Below are 18,902 nucleotides of genomic sequence, written 5' to 3'. Positions count from 1 at the left end.
CAAGAAAGGATAGGAGACAAACAACAACAAAGTCATCCCAGTTGCAAGCTACAGGGGAGAGATGTGTCCCCACTCTCCATCAAAAGATTTGACAACAGAGCTAGAAATATTTGTGGAGGCAGTGGTAGAGAGTAACTCCATGCCGCTGCTGGAATGCGTACCTAGTCTGCCAGCTTCAGAATATTAGTGTCTGTTCAGTGGGCTGCCATTTAGGTTGTTCTGTTTTCTAACTCACTATTTTTTTTTTAAGTTTAATGCAGTAACAGAAAAAATGTATGTATGTTTTAGGCCTGCAATAAAATCATTTCTTGTTACTGAGTCTTCTTTAAGCACATATTAATTATCTGGATAAATACAACTAGTTCTTAGAGGGGCAGCTTTGGCTTCTCAGTGAAAACACGGCTCTGACTGTTAACTGAGAATTTCTAAAAGTACTATGGCAATTTCAGGAGCAACTGTAGTTTACAGTAACATCCAGAGGTTATTTGTATTCAAACTATTTGCAGGATTTAAAAAAAGAAATAGTTTTCATGTGTAGTATTAATAAAATCTTCTATAGGATTGTGAATGTACCAATGTTTCCATGTTTCACAGAACCACAGCATCGCAAAACTGTAGGGGTTGAAAGGGACCTCCAGAGATCACTGAGTCCAACCCCCTGCCAAAGCAGCTGCCAGCCCAGGTTGCACAGGCAGGCGTCCAGGCGGGTCTTGGACATCTCCAGAAAAGGAGACTCCACCACCTCTGTGTGCAGCTCCAGTGCTCCATCACTGCACTGTGAAGAAGTTCCCATGCATATTTGTGTGGAACTTCCTATGCTTCAGTTTGTGGCCATTTCCCCTCGTCCTATCACCACACACTGCTGAGAAGAGTCTGGCCTCATCCCTTTGCCTCCTGCTCCTTAGATATTTATAGACATGGATCAGATCCCCTCTTAAGTCTTCCTTTCTCATGGCTGAACAGATCCAGGTTACTCAGCCCTTCTTCATGCAGGAGGTGTTGCACGTCCTTTCTCTCTTTGTAGCCCTCCACTGAACTTTTTCCAGGAGATCCCTGTCTTTTTTTGTACTGGGGAGCCTAGAATTTGGCACAGTACTCCAGGTGAGATCTCACTAGGGCAGAGTAGAAGGGGAGGATCACCTCTATTGTCCTGCTGGCCATGCTCTTTTTAACTGTTTGACCAGTAGAAAGTAGCTACTAAAATAAAAGTCGCAGTTTGCTTGCTATTTCTGGCCCATTCTTGTGGCTGCTTGACCTAACCATTTTCCATCTCTTTACAACACAGATTTGGCTCTGTTTTTCAGAACTGTCTCCTAGCTTGCCAGGCCCAGGGATTTCTTCTTTGAAAAGCGCAGCTCTGCAAAAACTCATTCACAGATAACCACAGTGGAGAAAATTACAGCTGCCACTCCCTAGCTATGTATTTATGTCCATCATCAGAACTCAATGTGTACATTCATTATAGGCTAGTTCAGATAATCTGTCAATTCCTACAAAAACAAAGGCAAACAATGTATTGCCTTCATTCAACTAGTGAAGAAAATTCAAGGGTCATCTGCAATCAGTTTCTAATAGGTAGAAAAATACCAGCATACATTTAGATACTGGCAATGTCAGAAAAGAACTTGCAATGACCGTTCAATTTTCACTCTATTTGTGACTCAATCTTTAACAGTTTACATACATAATGACACCTTTGTCACATGTAAGACTCTTCCCCTAATTCATTCTGTTTAATGTAGAGAAAAATAAGTGCTATGTCAATCCTCCCTTGCCCGCCACTCAAAAAGAAAAAAGCAGGTATATATGAGAATTCCAAACCTGGGGGGAGCTTTATGCAGTTTTTGAATTGCATTTTTTTTGTGTGTGTGAGAATGAGAGGCTTCCTGATCACCAGACTTTCATCAGTGGCAGGTACGCTCATTTTTGCATCAAATTTGTGACATTCTAGGTGATTCTAGGTCACAGCTGTAGAATTAAAAATAAAACAAAAAGCCTTGCTGATGGACTCATCACACTTCTCACCATGAGGGACAATAGAAAAAAGGTGACCCTGTATCTCATGCTCGGCACGTATGAGTACAGATTTGTGCAGTCGTTTAATTGGTTTTATCATTGGCATCCTGTGGAACCTGCAGATTGCTATGAAGGCCTTCAATCCTATGAAGGCATGTACCCAGAAGGCAAAGTAGTGCAGCAAGCACACTCCTCTGCAGATATCTGAATCTGTATCTTGCTTTCACAGGACTTCAGTATAACCAGCATGCCAGCCCATCTCACATTGCTGGACAGGGCATTCACCTACAGCTGCTGTTAGGCATGGACACAGCTGGGATCCCCCAGAGACTCAAGTCCTGTGTTTTATTCAGCAGAGCATGGGGCACCTGAGGCCTCTGAGAGGTAGCTGCTTGTAACTTAGGATATTTTCTCTGTTTCATAGGCATACACAATATGTTTCCAAAGTGCTGCACTTTTGTTACATGTTGAGTGTGGTGTTTCAGCTGAAAGTCACCAGGTAGAGCAGGGCAGGGCAATCAAGAGGCAAAAGCTAAGACTGACCTGCTGGCAGCAGCCACCCACTCCTGCACATTTCAGTTTGCTTCTGCTGCGGGCTCAACAGTGACTCCATAACACAGGCACCAGGGTGAATAACAAGTTTTGGTGCTACGGGTATGTTTTGTTCTGTGAGGTAAAAGAAACATAAAGGGTTTATTTGTGAGGCAGTGCCTAGTAGCCATTTGCTGGATGTTCAGAGATTTTTGAATCAAACTCTCAGCTCTCTCCCCTGCTCCCTGAGATGAACATTTTGACCACAGCCTGAGCCTCTAAGCACCTCTCTGCAAATAAGAACAACAGTATTTCATCTGGATTTCCACAGTATGTGCATGCATCAAGTACTCAAATTAAAGCTGGCAGCCATACTCTCACAGCCTACAACGAAAAGGAAGCAGGAGCAAAGAAGGGCGTTTAAGGAAGGACATTCACTTCTGTACTTCATTGGTAGTATTGTTATTGTTGTTTCAGTATCTCCCAGCAGGGCAGCAAGTGTGAAAAATCTTTTGTTGAACCTGAACTGTTCGCAGAACATTTACTGTACCATTTCAGTTAGCATTAATGAAAATCGTACTTTCAGATTACTGAAGGCCCCACTGCAGACTTCAAAATCTTTAAGTGGGCCTAATAATTTAGTCACTATTCAGCATAAGTATATATGTAAAACTATATACTAGATCTTTTAAATAATATTTTCTAAAATTTCAACACTAACCTTATGTTCCAAAAAAAAGCAAATAGCTTGAAGCCTCCCCTCCTGCTGCAAAATCTAAGAATCTTCTTCAGTGTACAAGAAGTAATTTGTTGTCTTTTACAATTAAATAATGAAATCAAAGCCAGTAGGGAAAGGAATTTTATTTCCAAACTTTTAAAAGATTAGTACAAAGAATACAAAGTACACAAAATGAAAAACCTACTGAAAAAATTCGTCCTTGTAAAAGTGTTTTATAGAAAAGTGAAGGCAAATGAACAAGCGTTTTATTCATGGAACTTGGAAATTCTGTGTACTTCAAACCTTGAAAATCATGCACGCAACTATCCTTGGACACTTCTGTGTTTTTACAGTGAGTTTGGTTACGTTTTATAGATCTAAATGTAAGATTCCACAAAGGCAGCATGTTTATGAACAGAAATAACAAGAAACATTAAACGGTTTAGGACTTTTGCAAGTAATATGCCTTATGGAACAAGACTGTGTGCTACACACAGTGTTAAGCAGTTTCTAAGAGGTGTTGTTTGTGAACTTAGAAGCACTTGGAAAAAAAAAAACACAGTGTCGCTGGTTTCAGGTCTTGCTATTTAAAGAAAACTTCCTTCTGAGAACACTTCTTGTAATACTGTCAACATTTGTTTTTATGTTTTAACAGCTCATTTTTCAGATGTTCTGTTTTGGAAAATACAAATAGTTTTTACTATCACTCCAGCCTAATAACCTACCAAGTTAGAAATAGGAAATTTGGTAAAAATAACCACGTTTTTGTTCTCTAAAATGTAAACTTCCCAAGTAGCATTTGTATAGATAGTATAGTGTAGTAACAATGGTGTCTTTAAAAAAGAACCCTACTTACATTAAAAAACTATAAAAACATTAGCAAAATAGTGAGGTACGAACGCACAAGAATGAACAGATAAATATCCAAGTTTTAGCCACACAGAAGTAAGGGCACAGAGATACTTTTCTTGAGGAAAAGGCCATTGTTAGTCATGTCATGCTTCAATGCATCTCTCTGACGACCTTCCCTGTTAAAGGAAAAAGAGATTATTAAGTGCTTTCTTCCTATTCTGATACATTTCACATATAATTTATATCACAAAAAGCTCATTTGAACAGAGAAAACCTGAATAGCCACTTTCCTCTGGTGGATGTTGACATCCTTGAATATTGCAAAATTTCTACGCTGGCTTTTTCCATTTTGCTCTCTTTTTTATGATCCTAAGGTAACTAATCTAACAACTAGAAAAAATAACGGCAAAAAGTGATAGAAAGATATCTTGATCCCAGCTACACGTCTAAAACTATCATACATCAACCACCAAAGTCTAGCTTGGGAAAGTACTTCACATCCTGCTTTGATGATGCAATCAAAATCAAACTCTAGAAATAACACTCACAAACCCAAAAAGGATGCTTTAATAACAGAAAAACATGTAAACGTGCAACGGTCACTATCAACTTTATTTGATGCAGGGAGAATTAAGGGATAACACCTGAATTAAGGAAGTCTTCAGCTTGTGCTTTCTTCTACCCCAGTTTTTCCACAATAACATTTGAAGCTTTAGTTGCATTCTCTCTTCCTGTTCAATTCTGTTTTTCAGACCTATGTAGGAGACCTATGTGAACCCTGCTATTAATAAGGCAAAAAGTGACTGTAAGCTCAAGCACTCCAGCAGTGAGAGGGGGAAGACCCTACAAATGTTATGAATTCAATTTTAAATTCTGGTGTTACAGCAAACAATTCCATTTCACTTTGATATCATTCTCAAATAAATAAGAGAATTCAATGTTTGTTCCCCCCCCCTGTAGCTTTCTCAATTCTTTAGTAGGAACTATTTTAATTTTACAGAAGAATAGCCCCTTCTGATGGTCCTACTTCCACATCTGTTCATCCTGTAGAAGAAATAAGATTTGTGAACAAAAGTAATGTGTGACTCTGCCCAAGTCTACTAGCATACATGGTGTTTCTTCCTCCTTCTGTGATCACTGACATCCGTGTGACAAACTGAAGAGACAAGAGTGAGAACTGGAGAGTTGGAAAGCAAAGATCTGTTCCAGCTCTGCTCTGCTTCCAACAATGCTAAATCAACCATAACAAAACAAAAGCCCTAAGGAGACAGATACTGCCAAATGAACTGTGTAGGATATCAAAGGCAAAATGTATTTTTAACAAAACTTGCCAAAGCTATGATCTTGTCCAAGACACATGCAAGTACCACAGCTTTATCTCACTTCCTCAAGCTAGGTACACCACTGTTCTTGTTTCTGGTATTGTCAATTACACATGGGAAGTTTTTATTATTTTAGATGCTGATAGTGAGTTCAAATGTAAAAACAAACAGGCAGAAACTAAAGAAAGAACAGTAAAAAGGAGCCATAGTTCAGTTGCCATACCTAAAAAAAGCACAAAATAGAGCTAGCAGGAAAGTGGCAAACAACTTGTTGTGAAGACTTCAAAATTCAAGCATCTATCACAGTGTCTCTTTGACATTGCCAGAGCTTTCAATTGAGAGCTTTCAAATGAGAGCTTTCAAACGAGAGCTATGGTGGTGGTATCTGTGACTTTGTTACCTGATTTCAGAGCAGAATGCAGGATCTGGGCTCACGGAAGGGATTGCTCCCTGCAGGAACCCCAACCAGCAAGGCATCTTTGCAGGCGTTTTGCATACAGTATTGCTGGAGCTCTGCAGCTGCCTGGGAGACCTGAGTACAGAAAAAGAAAAACAAATCTAGAGAGGAAACTAATTCATTCACAAGCATCTATTGAGCATTTCCTCTTGAAGAAACTCTGTCAAACAGTTGGTTAGAAGCCAAGCCAGCTCTTGAATTCTAAAACAGCAAGTAAATCAGCACAAGCACACATCTGCAGAGCTCTGATGAGGCACATGTCCTGCTACACTGGTGATGAACCAGAGCTGCCCATAGGGTTGAGGTATGAGTGCCGTGGAACGCATCCTCACTGAAAGAGACAAGGCTGTGACGACAACTTTTTCCATTCTGTTGTACAGTACAGTTTTGTGTTTGAGTTCTTACATTCTCAGATCATTTACAAAAAGGACTTTTACATCCAAACTATTCAGCAACACAAAATTCAATAAGAAAAGAAAGCAAGAGGATGAGGATGGAAAGCTTTTGGTCCAAATCGTTACTGTCCCCAGTTTCTAGGACATGCACTGACAACAGCTACAGGGAGTCACCTATGTTCACGCTGTCTGCCACATTTTGGTGAAAGGAAATCCTGAGCATATTGTTGGAATACTAGTTCTCCTCTGACCCCACCTCCACCACAGAACTTCTGAAATACTGCTTTTTCTTCTATGCAGTGTAGCAGTGTCATCAGAGGAGTGATGAGCCAGGATAACCATCCACACTCCCCAGCCTCTGGACTGAAGGAGCCACCCTGTAGCCTCGGTGGGCATTTCATTTGGGCCATCCAATCTGACAACACCTGGAAGTACAACAGTAAATTTGGCCTGGCGGATGCTCTTGTTCACTGTTTTGCTGCTGTCCCATTCCCTGCCTGCCAGCTCTCCTTCAGAACACTCATCCTGGTAACTGCCTAACTTTCCAGCAGATGTTAGCACTTCAGAGAATTGCTGAGAGAAACATTTTCCCACAGCCTGCCAGATCCTCTTGGGAGAAGCACAAGGAAGAACATCTGCAGTAAGGATTCCCTGCTGCTCAGCAGGCTTTGCCACTTGTCTCTCTCTCGGGGACAACCTCTTTATGGATGCTGCAAAGGAAGATGCAGACTCCACCCTGCCTAGCCCTGTTGGTTCCCTGGAATATTAATGTCCCTGCCTCAATCACAAGGCTGACACTTAAGCCCTCAGCACGCTGAGTTCCAGAAAAGATCTTCCACTCTTTGCCCTGCACAAGCTCCCAGAGCACTCTACTCCTCCAGCTCACGTGGATACTACAGGGATTTCTTCTGTATTTCATCCCAGCACAAACATGCTCTGAGCAGCAGCCTCCTCCTGCGTGCAAGACGTGTGGGGGTACTTCTTTCCTTCATGGTTTCCTCTTTCTGAAAATACTATTCCTGTCTACATTTTTAGCTGTCAGGGTAAACAAAATCACCACTGGAACTTGTAGTGTGGGATGTATTTATAAAACTGCTTTCATATTCAGCTTCCTCCTGAAAACACATTGTGTATTCAAAATAGCCCAAACAATGTTTTCTCCTATCCCACTACTAGCTAAAGCTGATCCACCTGGTTTCTGCCAGCCAGATGTATCCCTTGTTATTTTTACACTCTGTATCAAGAAGCCTGGATTACATTTTTTGTCATGCTTCGCTTGGTTTGCTGCTGCAAAAGGACACCAAGAGGTTCCTGGAACAGACCTGGAAAGAGACTGTGGTACACAGTGTTGAGAGAAAGAGGAGACCAAAGCCTCATAGAGGTCCAGCCTCCATAGCCCCCCAAAGTCATAATAACCATGTAGCCTTGTAAGGTCCAGGTGAGTATCTATTACCTTCACAAAGCAATCCCAGGTAAACAAACTGGATCTGCTGCAGCCACCTAAAGAAGGGGAGGGGGATATAATCTCCCTCAAAATGAGCCATAACAGAGAGATGTAGGCCAGATGCAATCTAAAGCAACAACAATGATGAGTCAGTTATTTCCCCGTGGGATAACAACCCCTTGTCACAGAGCATTTCTGTTCTGCACTGTGGTGTTTCTCACAGGCTCCCACACACTGCCATGAGGAGCTGTGGTCACTGTTAGTGCATCAAACACCTGCCAAACACATTGGTCACTAATAACATTTAGTAGCATTAAGAAATCAGTCAAGGCAATATTCAGCACTCACTGTGGTGCAATGGACGCTTCCATTTTTCAACGGCTCAGAGCAGGAGCAGTGAGAAAAGGCATACAAAATCATTTGTAAGACCATAAACTTAATCCAGTGGAAGCTAGCGTTTTGCCACTGGCCAGAGAAAAATGGAGAATGCACAGAGGTGGTGAGAGCAGAGGGAAGTACAGGATGCTCATTAATTTGACCTCTATTGCTTTGGAGCTTTTGATGGATTCTGTGCATAAGAGTCACATCCCTGAAGAACCTGTGGACCTTGCACCTGCTGGGAACCAAGGTTGGACTGCAGGGCTGCCTGTGGATTGACAGAGGAAAAAAAAAAAAAGAAAAAGAAAAAGAAAACCAAAAATAAAAAAGGAAAAAGAGAAAAAGAACATCGGAGCAGACAGATGACAGTGTTGCCTCACCGGCCTGTCTTTGTCTAGAAATATGCAGCAGGAGAAGGTTCATGCATGCGTAGAAAATCGCCTGCATCCCCGAGCCGTCAGCTGGTAGGAAAATACCCCGCGCGGGGCTGCGCGGAGCTGTCGGGCGCGGCCGCGAGTGGAGCGCGGCCGTCGGAGCACAACTAACGCTCCATTATTCATCACGGCCTCCCGCCAGGAAGCGCCGCTTACCCCGCGGGTCCGGGAAGGGCGGCGGACCCGGAGATGCGCTCGGAGCCCCCACAGCCCCCCGCGCCCTTCGCACTCCGGGCAGAGAGCTCGCCCCGCACCGCCACCCGCGCCCGGCCCCGCCGAGAGCGAAGCGGGGCAGCTCCGGCTCCCCTCGGGCAGCCCGGCTCACCTTGATCCTCTCCACGGCGGCCTCCAGCTTCAGCTGCTCCACCAGGCGCTGCATGGTGCTCAGGCTGCCGGCAGACGACATGACGCGGGCACGGAGGAACGGGACGGCGCGGATCGGCTCGGCACGGCCCCGCTCGGCTCTGCCGGCACCGCGGGAGCCGCCCGGGGGAGGGGCCGCGGCCGCTCCGCCCCCCAGAAGCGATCGTCGGGTGATGATCTCCATCTTCCACGCGTGAGTCCGACTTTTTCCTTCAAGATGCCATTATAGACAGGTCTCTTTTTTCCCAGGAAGTGATAAAAGGACGCACGGGAACGGCACGAAGAGGCGCTGGGGAGGTTCGTAATGGACGTAAGGAAGTTTTTCTTCACCACGAGGGCAGCCACACGAAGACCTCACCACTACACAGTACGGTCAGTTCCTGTTCACGTAGGCAGTTCTCTCCAAAGTCCGTTTACACTGGGCTCACGAAGCATATTAACACAACTCTCAGTGCTGTAACTGCACTTTTCTCAATCTGTATATGATGCTGCTTCGTGGACTCAATTTCAAGATAAAATAGGTCCTAAAATATATGATTAAGATGTGTACATTTAGAACTTAAGTAAGACTTTAGGCTGTAAATGATTGGTGACCTCAGCTAACAAGGTGTCACTGCAACCTGACAGCTCTGTGTCAGGCACTTGCTTCTTCTAGCCTCCATCATAGAGATTCAAATGACATCACCCAGCAAATTCTGCTCACAACCCACGAGCTTATGCCTCTGTCTTGGTATCCTCAATGAGATCATGTGTAGAAGAAATCAGAAATTCAGAATCAACACTGTGCAATGGCTCTTTTCCACCCGCAGCAGTGTACCTGCTGATTTTCACTGATTATCACATTTCTGCAGTTGATATCAGCCATTGTTTTATAATGACGAGGTGCTACTGCTGCTGAAAGACAGGGCTCTATCCTCCCTGGGAAAGCCCTGCCAAGGCACCTATTAATTGCTGCAGAATCAGGCCAAAAAATTAATCTTGGTCAGAACTAACCTAAAAGGGGGGAAGATAGATGTGTGGCCTTGGTCTTGCCTGCCTATTTGTGCGACCAATCTTATCACTCAAACACTTTTCTATAGTATAAAAGGAGGAAACTGGTGAGAGCAGCTGAGCTGTCAGCTCTTTCTTTGCCCATGAAGCTGTGTCTACATAGAAGTACTCTTACTGTCTTATTTTATAGGGATAACTGCCTTGCCTTATTGGATAAGCAACACCGTCTCATTCTTACACAAGGAGGGTAGCGTAGGGTAAGCTGGATTGATGGGCTGAGACCAGCCAAATGACACTCAACAGGGCTCAGTGCTGGGACTTGCATCTGGGTCACAACAGCTTCACGCAGTGGTACAGGCCTTGGGCAGAGTATCTGGAAAGCTGCCCAATAGAAAAGGATCTGGGGGTGTCAATCAGTGCTCAGTTGAACATGAGCCAGTAGTGCACCCAGGTGGCCAAGAATGCTGATGGCATCTTGGTTTGCAACAGAAATAGCTTAGTGAGAACTGGGGAAGGGATTGGCTCCTTGTATATAGCACTGGTGAGACCACAACTTGAATACTGTGCTCAGATTGAGCCACTCACTGTAAGAAAAATTTTGAGTTGCTTGAGTGCATGCAGAGGCAAGCAACTAAGCCGGTAAAGGAACTAGAAAAAAAAAGATGCGTGAAGAATGGGTTGTTTACACTAGTGTTGCTTAGTCTGGAGGAGGCTGAAGGAAGACCTCATTGCTCTCTTACAGATACCAGAAAACGTGATTGCAGCAAGGTGGGTGTCAGTCCGTTTTCTCAAGTGACAGGTTGTAAGGTAGTGGCCTGAAGTTGTGTTAGGAGAAGTTTAGACTGGATATCAGGAAGAATTTCCTCAAAGAGGCTGGCTAAGCACTGGTGACAGCTACACAGGGAGGTGGTGGAATCCCCACTCCTGGAGGTATGTAAGAGACAGGTGAAGAGTAAGGAGCATGGTTTAGTTAAGGGACTCAGTAGGTCAGGTTGATGGTTGGGCTTAGAGATCTTGAAGTTTTTCCCCAGATTAGATTATTCTATGATTGGCCACCTTCACAGAATCAGAACTGTCATACTTAAGAAATTGGGTCTATAAGCATTTCAAAACTTCTAACTATTACAAGCTTTGGAAGCAGCAGCAAGTTTAAGAGATCCTCTCCCAAAACCAACTTGCACAGATTCAGATCTTCACAGACGTGAGAAGAGACAGAAGCGCCCTGTCTACAAGCCCTGCATACTTCTTCCCCGTTAAAGTTCCTGAGTAGAAAAATGGAAATCAAACTGTGGAAACTCAGACCTGGCTTGAGTTACAGATGAAAGCAAAGGGAATTGCTGAGTTCTATTTATGCTGACGTCTCATCAGACTAATCAGAATGGATAAAGAATACTTCTGATTTAAATTTAAAACAAATTCAGGATGTATATTATATAAAATTTTATTTACATAAGGCATCGAGATTGCCCTTTTAAACAAAAGGGTCATTTTCCCCTTACCAATACTTTGGTGAAATTTCACATTTAGTGGACTACTATTCACTGGTACGCTTGTTCTGAACAAGTAGGTACAATCTAATGTACAAGATTCAAAACCAAACAGAAGCGACTTAAGTATGCTATTTCATGAACCACTCTGTAGAACAAAGAATTAAGGCTTGTTTGCACCATAACGGTGATCAATCATGCATCATTTATTCCCACAAAGAATAAAATTAATTTCCAATTGGAGAAGGAATAGCAAAAGAAGTAGTCTGGTATAATCCCCATATTGTCTACATAAAAAAAAAAATGGCATTGTAAAAATTAAGTTGAAAAGTAGGTGTTAGGAGAGGAGAAGAAAGCAGGAAATGGCCCTTGCTTCAGAGCCCTTAATGGCAATTTCAAAATTTTCTGTGTGTTTTCACTCACATGAACCCTTCGGTTTAGAAATGAAAACCAAGACTTTCAAGGACAGATCAAGAAACATTTCCAGAGAGACTGAAAGTATGAAACTCCATTCATCAGGAGTATGAAATATGTAGAGGAAATACATTATTTGAAATAATGAATTCCACATTAAGATCCCCATGTAAGGTATACACATCGAGCTAAGCTTGTTTTATATGTCTGATTTATAAAAACCATAAATCTGTACTATTTTTCGGCCTGACTTAATAATTCCTGAGTTTTAGGTCACTGCCAAACCAGCAGATAAAACTCTGAATGATGTAGTGAAAAAGTTTTGCAGATCGCTGCCGACGTTAGCACACTTTGTGTTCACCAACTTTCAATCATCAATAAAAGTCAGCCTTCCAGGTCCTTCATTTCTCATCCACCTCCGATACCTCTTCCATCGGGGATCCATAGCCATCTTCTTCTTTAATTCCTCCTCTTGTTCTTGTTTATAGACCTGGAAGACAGATGGAAGGTTTTAATAAAGCCAAAGAAAAATCTTCAGTGAACCTTTAGTGGGGTGTGAACTTTAGTACTTCAACCACCTGTCATCTTGATTCCAAAGAAAGCTGAAGAGTGGCACAGCAGAAGACCCTCATCTACATGTGGCCTAAGAGCTCTCAGTCTAGGTGCCTAGAAGGTATAGTTGAGACACTTTGGATTTTTGCTGAACTACTTCATTGGAAGACTGTGCTGTAATCACCAATTTTACTGTCTGTTTGTTCTAAGAAGTAAATGCTCATGCAATCAGCAGAAAAAAATTTGCCAGTAAAGAACTGGTCATACATTACATTTTGAATCTCTGCTCAGCACACATACCATTCAGTGCAGTTTAGCTTCCCACTTTGCTTATATTCCACCTTCAGTTAGACTGCAATGATTTTCCTAATTCGGTTTAAGTTAGAATCTCTACAGTAAGCATTGATAGTATGAACGACAAGTAAAGACAACATGGCAAGAAAGGGTGCCACTGCTGATATCTGTAGATTTCAACAGCAGTCCATTATCTAGAAGAGGCAACAGTATCAACAACTTTATTCTGGAAAGGAATTCATGTAGATACCAGTATATATTTCAGACAACATACAATGTTTATGTTGTCAGAATTCTCTGTTCAAGGAAATGAAAAATTTGGGTTTTTATTAATACTCTTGATGACTTTATAAATACACCAGCTCAATATACAATGTACCAATATATTGAATTCTCATATTCTCTAAAAGGACACTGGAAAAAAAACAACTAAATATGCAGACAGGCAGCTGTGGTAATAAAAGTAACCAGCTATTTTCAGCCTTGAGGAGGCAAGACTGAATTTTTAGTAAGTCTACTGTACTGGTACAGAGAATAACTGGTGACATGAGTAAAATGGAACAAAACGTGATTACTTCTCCCTATAATTTATTCGCCAACAGAATGTGATTACTTCTCCCTATAATTTATTCTCCATACAAACAATAATCAGCAGGTGTCTGGGTGTCTTAAAAAAAAAAATCTATTCTCTGCAGATATTGCTGAACTCACAACTAGATAACACTGTACACAATTAACATTTCAATGCATTCAAGGAATGGATAGATGTATTTATTGAAGAAAACTAACTAAAGCTGTTAGCTATGACATTTCCTGTTCAGGAAGTTCTGAAGCTGCAGATTGCAAGGGAGAAATATTGCTATTTGGGTGCAAATGTCTTGTATTCTTCATTAAAAGTCAGCTGCTGGCCTTCACAGATGACTCTGGGCTAAAGAGACTTCCCTCTTATAAATATAGCCCTTTTACACTCAGTGAACAGAAGCACAGCAGTTAGAAACAGCATCTCAAACCATACAATGTTTTCTCTACAACAGAACAGCCATTCTATCTTACATTTTCCTTAGGACACATGCTTTGACTGCTAACATTATCAGCTCTTTAAACTTCCAGATTGTTTTCAAGAAAACCTATCCCAACTCAACACATATGGCTAATCTGATGACTATTCCTTTCCTTACATTAGCATCAATTCTAATATTTTTCTCTTCAAGTTTCTAAACTGATCCAGTTCTAATCGTTTTCAAGGAGATATTCCCTCTGGTGCCCCTCATCAGAAGCAAAAGCAGTTCTGCCATCTTTTCTCAGAGAAGCAGAAGAGCAGCAACATCTCTTGGGCAGGCCAAATTCTCCTTCTAGTTTGAAGGAGAATTTGAAGAAGTTTCTCTTCTGGAAACTTCCTACCCAGATGGCCCACAGATGAGTTTCAGTGCAACAATGAGACTGCTTTGTCAATCTGCCACCTCCTGGCATCCAGAGTTGTCTGGAATGCAAATTTCATGCTGGGGCTCTCACAGGAAGCTTGATAAAAAATAAGTTTGCTTTTTAGCAACAGGCTATCCCAGGCAAGAAGCAGCCGTTGTGCCCTGTGATACTTCATACACCATTTCTAATTAAGCAGGTATACAGCACAGAAAGAACAGCCTCAGACTCAGTGGAAGCAAAAGAACAGTTATAAAAGGGATAGTTATTAAAAGGGAGTTAACAGCTCAGGCGACTAATATAATAGGAGTTACAGGTGGTCTTCATTACAGAATTGCTACTGTTTGGAGAACCATGGTCTTTAAAGTACTGCAAGAACTTTGCCATATCACATTGTCACACGACAGCCTGCCGTCACATCCAGTAAATCTTATATTCACAGATTTGCTGACTGTCACAGGTGGATGAGAGCCCTGAGCAAGCAAATCCCTTCTTACATCCATGGGCATGTTCCGGAGCTGCTGCCTATCAGCACGTGAGCATAAGATGTTGAAGAAAACAGAGCAAGTGCTTCTCCAACCATCTTAAACATAGTCAGCAATAGCTAGAATTGAAGCAGCGCTTCCCACATCACTGTGCCAAACACCTTTGCAACGTACCTGCTCTTACTCTGGGAATGGTGCATAAATAACATTAGCTTTTCCTCCCTAGGCACTCACCTCATAATTTTCTCGTATCCACAGCTGCCGTTCAAGAAAGGTCTCTTTTTGATGATCTTCTAGGCTGTCAAACTGAGACTGAGACATTTTCATATTTCTCCGTATGATATACAGCTTCTCTTCCACACCATATTCTTGCCCTTTAATAGTGAAACAATAAATCCACCAACAGTACCAAATCACGTACTTGCACAAGTAGAAAGGAGCAAGAAGGATCTGAAACAGAAGGATATCATATATCTTGGGCTTCTGATAACCGCCTTTTATATCTATTTTATTTTTAATAATGTCTTTGATTATTTCTTCCTCTTCTTCACGAATTTCTTCTTTAGACCTCCTGTTCTTGCCTTTTTCTCTGGTCTTGTTGAGTAAACCTTGTTGCTTGGCAATCTCAGTAGCTTGTATACGGTATTTTGGCACTGTAGCTAGATAGTTGATAGCTTCATTGTAACTACTCCACCAGCTGAAGAACTGTAATTTAAGAACAGTAAAAGTAAAAACAAACAAACAAAAAACAACAATAAAAAAATAAGCCATGTCTTTACATGAACACATTCCTATCTGGAGCTTTGCCAGGAAAAAAAAAAATATCTTCATATCCCTTTAACCACAATTGCACTACAGCAAGGGTGAAAACTGAAGGCTTTCAGAAAAACTGAAGGTTACAGAAGCTGTATTTATTCTTCCAAACCCCATATGGCACCTGGGAAACAGCCATAACTATGTACACTGCTGCATGACATGCACAGCACGTGTATGTGTGATGCATATTTATCACTCAGCAATACACAGTGACAAAGAAGGTCAAGCAGAGTGTAAAGAAAGACATTGCTCACGTTGTTTTTGCTCGTGAGAAGATGGTTATCTCCCACTGCTTTAAACTAAGCTTACATGGAGCTGTGGTGGCCTTTCTCAGAAGTCCAGAATATGAACATTTCATTATAAAATTATTATCCACTTTACATAGTTAATTAACCATGACTTAAGTACAAGATAACTGTGTTTGTCGGACAGGGCTGAATTTACAAGACACAGTACCCCACTCGAACCTCCATCTACCCTCCAAATTTCAATTGGTGGAAAAAAAAGTAATAATAGAAATAGCGTTTGAGATAAACATGCCATTTGTGCCTTTTTTTTTTTTTTAAAGAGGCAGCATCTTCATTTGTGAAAACAGCAGAGCACACAGGTACACACTATACAACCTGAACAAGAGCAAAAGAAGCAAAAACACCAGTAAGCAAGAGAAAGACAAATCAGTTTGCTAATTCAGTGTAAAGTTGTATTTAATAATCTGGAAGGTGACCTACAGGCAAAGTGAGCACTTCCATAGCCAAAATAAGAGGTAGAATGAAACAGCGTCATTACAAGTCAGTCTGATGGAAAATTAAGTATTTGGCTGAGTATGCCACTGGGATTTAATATTTCACACTCTCAAAGTCTGATCTCCATGTTTTGTTGTTTTTTTTTTTTTTGCCTTCCAATTAAAAAGACAGTTGTCTAGACCACAGACCAAGCTGCATTTTCATCTCCTAAATACTAACTTCTGGAGATTTTTTAAGGAAGTTTGGAATCATCTAATGGAAGCTTTTTGTATATTGTATACCTTCTTCTAGCTAAAGCAATTGTCAGCAACAACACAACTTCTCCCATTTGGAACACAGATTGTTTCCTTGAGCTTGGAACTACCACGCTCAGTGAAGAAAACTTCACTAAACTGGTCTTTAAAATAAACTACTGTATAAAATACACATTAGCAAACAACATTCCCAATATTTACTACTGTCATCTAAACTGAGTTTTCAGTTTACTTTGAAAGTTATCTTTTAAAAAAAAAAACCTCATACAGCTTGAAAACCTGACATACTCTGCCTCAGAGCACCACTCTGCTCTGTGCACAGAACAGGCTGCTCTTAGCCTGCCACACAGAACTAAGTAACTTCCAGAGAGCTGCACTAGACTGCATGAAACATGAAACACCCTGCTGTCAGAATAAGCCAGTCACTGACTGCACACTGTGCCTTTGTCTGAGCTACCAAGTGCAGTCAAAATCCACTCATCACACCCTGACTCTTCTGATTTGTTACAGATGCCATGGGGAAGTTCACCACAGCAGCCATACAAGCACCTCCTTGCTGGCACTGCTTGAAGGCTGTCATGCCACACGATCTGCCCACACATCTCTTCCATTTCAGAAATTCATTGGACATTGCTGCATGAAGGTGAAATCTTACCTGAAACACAGAGATGGCACACACTGTAACCAGAATCACTATTCGGACGTCCACTTTAGGTGCCAGCCTCCTGCTGTAGTAGTGATAATAGTGTCTGTAATACTCTTCAGGATGATCCAACATGTAATCATAATCTTTACGTGTTTCTTCATCCTGTGGAATCAGAGAGGAAAAGTAAGCATAGGTTTCAGATGGCTGTTTTCACTTACTCTGTTACTTTGTGAATGACTCTGCTGTTACAAAATCTGCTAAAGCACAGCTACTAAGCAATGAGGAAATTCTTTGGTTCTTTTTGTTACATGCTAAATTGTTTTTTCTTACCCTCATCACCCCAGGTGCACCTGACAGGCTTAAGGGCATAAGCATATACTCTGAAATGACTTGACTTAATACTGAAATAAAGACAGGCAACTGAAATTCATGTAATCAGCAAATTTATTTTCTGAATCAGAAATCGGGTGTGCTGGAGCTGACAGGAAAAGATTTCCGGACGAACCAACTACCAAAACACTGTCTGCAAACCTTTTAGGATTTGCTTATGGTGCTAAGAAATCTGTCTCGATTCCTTGGAAAGATGCCGTTTCAAAATCGTACTGTTTTCACTTTCACCCAGGCAATTACGAGATGAGAAACTAAACTTCGTCAGCCTTAACTTGTCAGCGTTCCTTTTCTACTCCTAAAAGTTCAAGTTTCTTTCCCCCATCGACCTTAAAACGCTTGCAGGTTTCCTTCTGCCGCTCCTTATGTGCACCGCGGCCAGCCCACGCATTTTCGCCCCGTCTGGTTTTCCTTGCAGGTCTCACCTGCAAAGTCCGCCGCTTAGCGACGCTTTTTCTGCTTCAAGACACAGCCGTACGCGAAGCGGAACTCCCCGAAGGGTTCCCAAGGGCAGTCCGTCCGTCCCCCCCCACCCCGCCACGTTCTTAAGCCGTCGGAATACATCGGCGGCGTTTTCCTCCCCCGGCTGAGCGTACACAAAGGAACGCAGAACCGACTCGGCGCATTCCGCCGCAAGACACGGACGCATCCCGCCCCGTCCCGGGCTCCGACCTCCGCCGCGGGGTCCGCACCGCCGCCGCCTCCGGGGCGCGCGGGGCCGCCGCCGCCGCCCGCCCGAGGGTTCCGCTCCCGCCCGGGCCCCGCGCTGTCTCTTACCGGAGCGGCTCCGGCCGCGGCGGCGGTCCCACTCTCTCACCTTGAGGGTCTCGTAGGCGGTCGCGATGAGCAGGAACTTCTCGTGCGCCGCCTGCGAGCCGCCCGCCGCGGCCGGCTCCCCGCGGTAACGGTCGGGGTGGTACTGGCGAGCCAGCTGCCGGTAGGCGCGGGCGATCTCCGCCTTGCTGGCCTGCCGCCCGACGCCCAGCACCTCGTAGCACACGCGCCGGCCGCAGTACAGCCCCTCGATCAGTCCCCGCGCCGGGCGCGGCAACAGCAGTGCGGCCGACAGCCACACGCACAGCAGCCAGCTCCGGCCGCCGGCCGCCGCCATCTCGATGCTGAGCGGAGCGACGCGCTGCAGAGCGCGCCACTGCCGCGCATGCGAGCTGCCGCCGGGAAAGGGGCGCGAAAGAGCGGTGCGCGGGGCAAAGCCCGCCCCGTCCCGCCCCGCCCCGCCCACCCCGTCCCGCCCCGCCCCGCCCACCCCGTCCCGCGTTGGATGGAGCGCCCGCAGCTGCCCGGGCTCGTGTCCGCGACCGCTCCTCCCTCCCGCGGGCTGCCCCGGCTCGGAGTCTGCTCGAGCCCGCGCTTCTCCTTCTCCCCACTCCTTCCAGCGCATCCGTGCTTGTGCTCAACCAGCGCCGGGCCCGACCCCCGCCCCCCCTCCCCGCTTCCTCGCGGCGGGGTCGCGCCGGCTCGGGGCGGGGCCGCGGGGAGCCGCTAGG

The 18,902-nt window shown here is 43.6% G+C and overlaps 2 protein-coding genes across 2 annotated transcripts; both read right to left on the bottom strand.

Annotated features, from left to right (window-relative positions):
* Positions 1-3,388: 3,388 nt before the first annotated feature.
* GNG10 (G protein subunit gamma 10) lies at positions 3,389-9,024 on the bottom strand. The gene is made up of 3 exons (XM_065747064.1): positions 8,873-9,024; positions 5,840-5,971; positions 3,389-4,293 (listed from the first exon to the last, which is right to left on the bottom strand). The coding sequence occupies exons 1-2, from the start codon at positions 8,951-8,953 to the stop codon at positions 5,846-5,848; spliced, it is 207 nt and encodes a 68-aa protein (XP_065603136.1). The 5' UTR covers positions 8,954-9,024; the 3' UTR covers positions 3,389-4,293; positions 5,840-5,845.
* A 2,533-nt stretch (positions 9,025-11,557) lies between these two features.
* On the bottom strand, positions 11,558-18,508 carry DNAJC25 (DnaJ heat shock protein family (Hsp40) member C25). The gene is made up of 4 exons (XM_065747063.1): positions 18,215-18,508; positions 17,020-17,172; positions 14,786-15,256; positions 11,558-12,291 (listed from the first exon to the last, which is right to left on the bottom strand). Exons 1-4 carry the CDS (start codon positions 18,506-18,508, stop codon positions 12,169-12,171), a joined length of 1,041 nt encoding a protein of 346 aa, XP_065603135.1. The 3' UTR covers positions 11,558-12,168.
* Between the last annotated feature and the right edge of the window lie 394 nt (positions 18,509-18,902).

Source organism: Cyrtonyx montezumae, unplaced genomic scaffold (genome assembly GCF_038088225.1).
Source record: "Cyrtonyx montezumae isolate F1298 unplaced genomic scaffold, pur_monq_1.0 scaffold_41, whole genome shotgun sequence".
Lineage (NCBI taxonomy): Eukaryota > Metazoa > Chordata > Aves > Galliformes > Odontophoridae > Cyrtonyx > Cyrtonyx montezumae.
Note: the sequence above shows the minus strand (reverse complement) of the source record. Positions and strands in the feature narration are given on the sequence as shown.

Coding starts and splice junctions, on each gene's coding strand:
- GNG10 (XM_065747064.1), bottom strand. CDS start 8,953: ATGTCGTCTGCCGGCAGCCTGAGCACCATGCAGCGCCTGGTGGAGCAG. Junction 5,972..8,872: donor CCGCCGTGGAGAGGATCAAG/GTGAGCCGGGCT, acceptor TTCTGTACTCAG/GTCTCCCAGGCAGCTGCAGA.
- DNAJC25 (XM_065747063.1), bottom strand. CDS start 18,508: ATGGCGGCGGCCGGCGGCCGGAGCTGGCTGCTGTGCGTGTGGCTGTCG. Junction 17,173..18,214: donor CCGCCTACGAGACCCTCAAG/GTGAGAGAGTGG, acceptor CTGATTCCACAG/GATGAAGAAACACGTAAAGA. Junction 12,292..14,785: donor GGATACGAGAAAATTATGAG/GTGAGTGCCTAG, acceptor TCTGTCTTCCAG/GTCTATAAACAAGAACAAGA.